General features: G+C 52.7%; 1 protein-coding gene across 1 annotated transcript; it reads right to left on the reverse strand.

Moving 5' to 3' along the window:
* Positions 1 to 1,503: 1,503 nt before the first annotated feature.
* Kdm4d (lysine demethylase 4D) lies at positions 1,504 to 2,928 on the reverse strand. The gene has a single exon (XM_051156771.1). The coding sequence runs from the start codon at positions 2,926 to 2,928 to the stop codon at positions 1,504 to 1,506; it is 1,425 nt and encodes a 474-aa protein (XP_051012728.1).

Here is a 2,928-nt window from a genome sequence, read left to right on the forward strand (position 1 = left end):
CAGTCCTTTCTGAATGTCTCCAGCTCACATTGCTCAGACTGCAGGAACTGCACGAAGGTATCCCTGGCCTGCCCACAGCTGCACCAAGATGCCAGCTTGCCAGGAAGGGAAGAAGTGGGGACCCAGGCCTTTGCTGCTCTCCATTGAGAATACCAGACAACTGCCAGCTTTTCTTCCTTCCTTCCTCCTTCCATCTTTCAACTTTGCATAAGGGGCCTTGGCACTGTCTTCAGGAAGCCAGGGTGAATGACTCAGAGGTCCAGGTAGAACTCGGGCCTAGCTCAGAGTCTCAGCTTCACCCAGTGTTGGATCATGTGATGGTAAGAGCTGGTCCACAGAACCTCAAGAAAAATATCCTGAGGGCATGGGGTGTTATGTGACAGGGACAAAAGCAGTGTCTTTGGCATCCAGAGTGAGGTAGGGACTTATTGGAGAATTCCAACCCTCGGGAGACATTAACCTCTACCCTCCTTTATAGCACTCCAAATACAAACTGAAGTATTTCTGCACACTCCAGCTTAGAGAACGAATACATTTATTGGGCAAAGTACAGAGCATGGGTTAGGAATGTCTAACAGCAAAGTGCCTGTTCTGAAGAGCCAGCTGAGTCACATTAGCCTGGACAGCAGAGCGCTCATAGCTGCCCAGGTGGAGCCCACACCCTCTTCTTTTAACCATCCACACTGCATGTTCTGTAGCCACCCCCCTTAGACAGTGAGACAATTAGGACAGAATTACAAATAAAGGTCTAGAAAGTACAGGAGGGCAGAGCCTACATCTCAGTCTCTCCTCCCTCCTTGTGTCTAGGCCTGAAAGTCAGCAGTCAGTGGCTGCATCTGAGGCTCACTTGCAGGTTCATCTGGTGTGGTGAGGGTGATGATGATGATGAAGAGGATGACACAATATGGTCACAGGTGCATACGCTCCCAGAACTATGCTGAGAAGCCCCAAGGCCTGCTTTCTCTCCTTGTAGCATCCTGTTTGTGGGAGGTTCAAGCCAATGTTCACATGAAGGCTCAATTGTGAGAGCAGGAGAAAGCATCAGGCACTCTCAGAACTGTGTCCTGCATGGAGTATTGGTCAGACTCAGAATGGGTGCATGGCATCAGATTCCAAGGAGGAGCATGCTTGATCTCAAGCCTTTACAGCCAAAACTCAATCTGTTAGTTTCCTGTGAGGACATCTGGTGGCTGCTTCCCCTTCCAGCAGGAATGTGGTTCTCCTCTGTAGTGACAGAAAGACTCACGCCTGTGGTCTCATCCGGAGGACCTGTCTGAGCTACCAAAGCCCCAACCTCGACACCAGTTAGATGAAAGATCCATTCTCTTCAGGCGTTTTCATGGGACGTTGCAGATGAAGTTTGGAATGGATTCTGAAGGAAAGACCGTGTGCAAAGCGAAAGGGAGACTGGAACCTGGGATCAAAAGTTCAGTCTTATTTGTCAACATATCAAACAGCTGTTAGTTCAGATGACTAGGAACGTACACTGGGGGCCAAAGGGCCTCAGAGGGAGGAGCACAGTCTGTTTACTGAGTTCACGTCCACCTCTGAGAGAGGCAGGGAGGCTTGGGGGTTGCTATCCAAGAGTCTGCAAACCTGGGAACGGCCCATGGGAATAGCATCAACAGTGTCCACAAGGATCCTGGAGCGCATAGAAGCTTGCCTGCAGAGGATTCTCCCAGGTGCAGTGAGTTGAGGAGACACAGGCTTAAAGGTTGAAAGGCGTGGGGAAGCACACTGCATCTTTGTGTAAGGAGAGCTGTTGTGGCCTCTGGCCACCACACTCCTGAGGGGCCCTGGGTGTGGATGCCTCCGGGTCAAAAAGGATGTGCCCTGAACCAGAGGGGAGGTCCCAAGTCTCGGTCCCTGCATGGAACATGAGGTGGGCTCCAGGTGATCCACAACCGCCTGATCTCCTCCTGGTTTCCACAGCTCATATTGCTCAGGCTGCAGGATCCGCACAAAGGCGTCCATAGAGAAGCTCACCCGAGCCTCCCCACAGCTGCACTGAGATGCCACCTTGCCATAGTCGATCCACCTAGGGGTGGCAAAATTGATGGCCTCTGCACAGTTGAAGCCATGGTTGAAGCCAGCGTGGTAGCCATAGGGAAAGGTGACCATAAACTCCCCAGCCTCCTGCGTCATGCGGCCAAAGGGGATGCCATTCTCCTTGAGCACTGAGGGTGAGATGAGGGCCACTTTGTGCCTCAGGAAGGCCTGGCAGCCCCGGGAGCTGCCCGGAAACAGTTCCCTGGCTAGGCGCTCCAGGCGCTGGCCATGTTCGGGGGGCACGGCATACCATGTCTTGGGCTGCCCAAAGTGCAGGTAGTTGATGCTGTACAGGTCCATGTCCTCCGTGTGCCACGCAAACGTGGTCTTCCACATGCCAAAGTACAGGTAGGGCGTGTTGACACCCTCAATCACAATGCCGCTTTCCTGCCTCAAGAGATCCAAAATGCTTCCCAGGTGTCCCACGTTCCAGTGTTGAGTGTTCTCATCAAAGAGGGAGCCCCTGACGTCAGCACCATAAATTGGTGACCCAAACAGGCGATTCTTCCAGTATTTCCTCTCCAAATCTCCAAAGTTCAGGTGTGGCGGGGTCTGGTAGTTTTTACTGTTGGCCAGGTCACGATATTGCCCCACTGTCATGCCCTTCTTCTTCTTATGGTATTGAGTAAACACACCTGCCTTCCCAGAGACCACTTGCTGCAGGGGAGTGGCTATGAAGATACCCATGACATCCTCATAGGAGGATTCCCTGGCTCTCCACTCCTTGGGTGGGATGACCTTGGCCAGCCCAGCTCGGTGAGCCCCTTGGGACTCCATGTAGGCAATGTATTTGCTGAAATCGGAAAATTCTTCCATGCTTGGGCAGAAGGTCATGATGGTACCGCCCGGGTTCTGGGAGCCACCCTGCTCAGGTGCCAT

Source organism: Acomys russatus, chromosome 14 (genome assembly GCF_903995435.1).
Source record: "Acomys russatus chromosome 14, mAcoRus1.1, whole genome shotgun sequence".
NCBI classification, from domain to species: domain Eukaryota; kingdom Metazoa; phylum Chordata; class Mammalia; order Rodentia; family Muridae; genus Acomys; species Acomys russatus.

Coding starts and splice junctions, on each gene's coding strand:
- Kdm4d (XM_051156771.1), bottom strand. CDS start 2,928: ATGGCACCTGAGCAGGGTGGCTCCCAGAACCCGGGCGGTACCATCATG.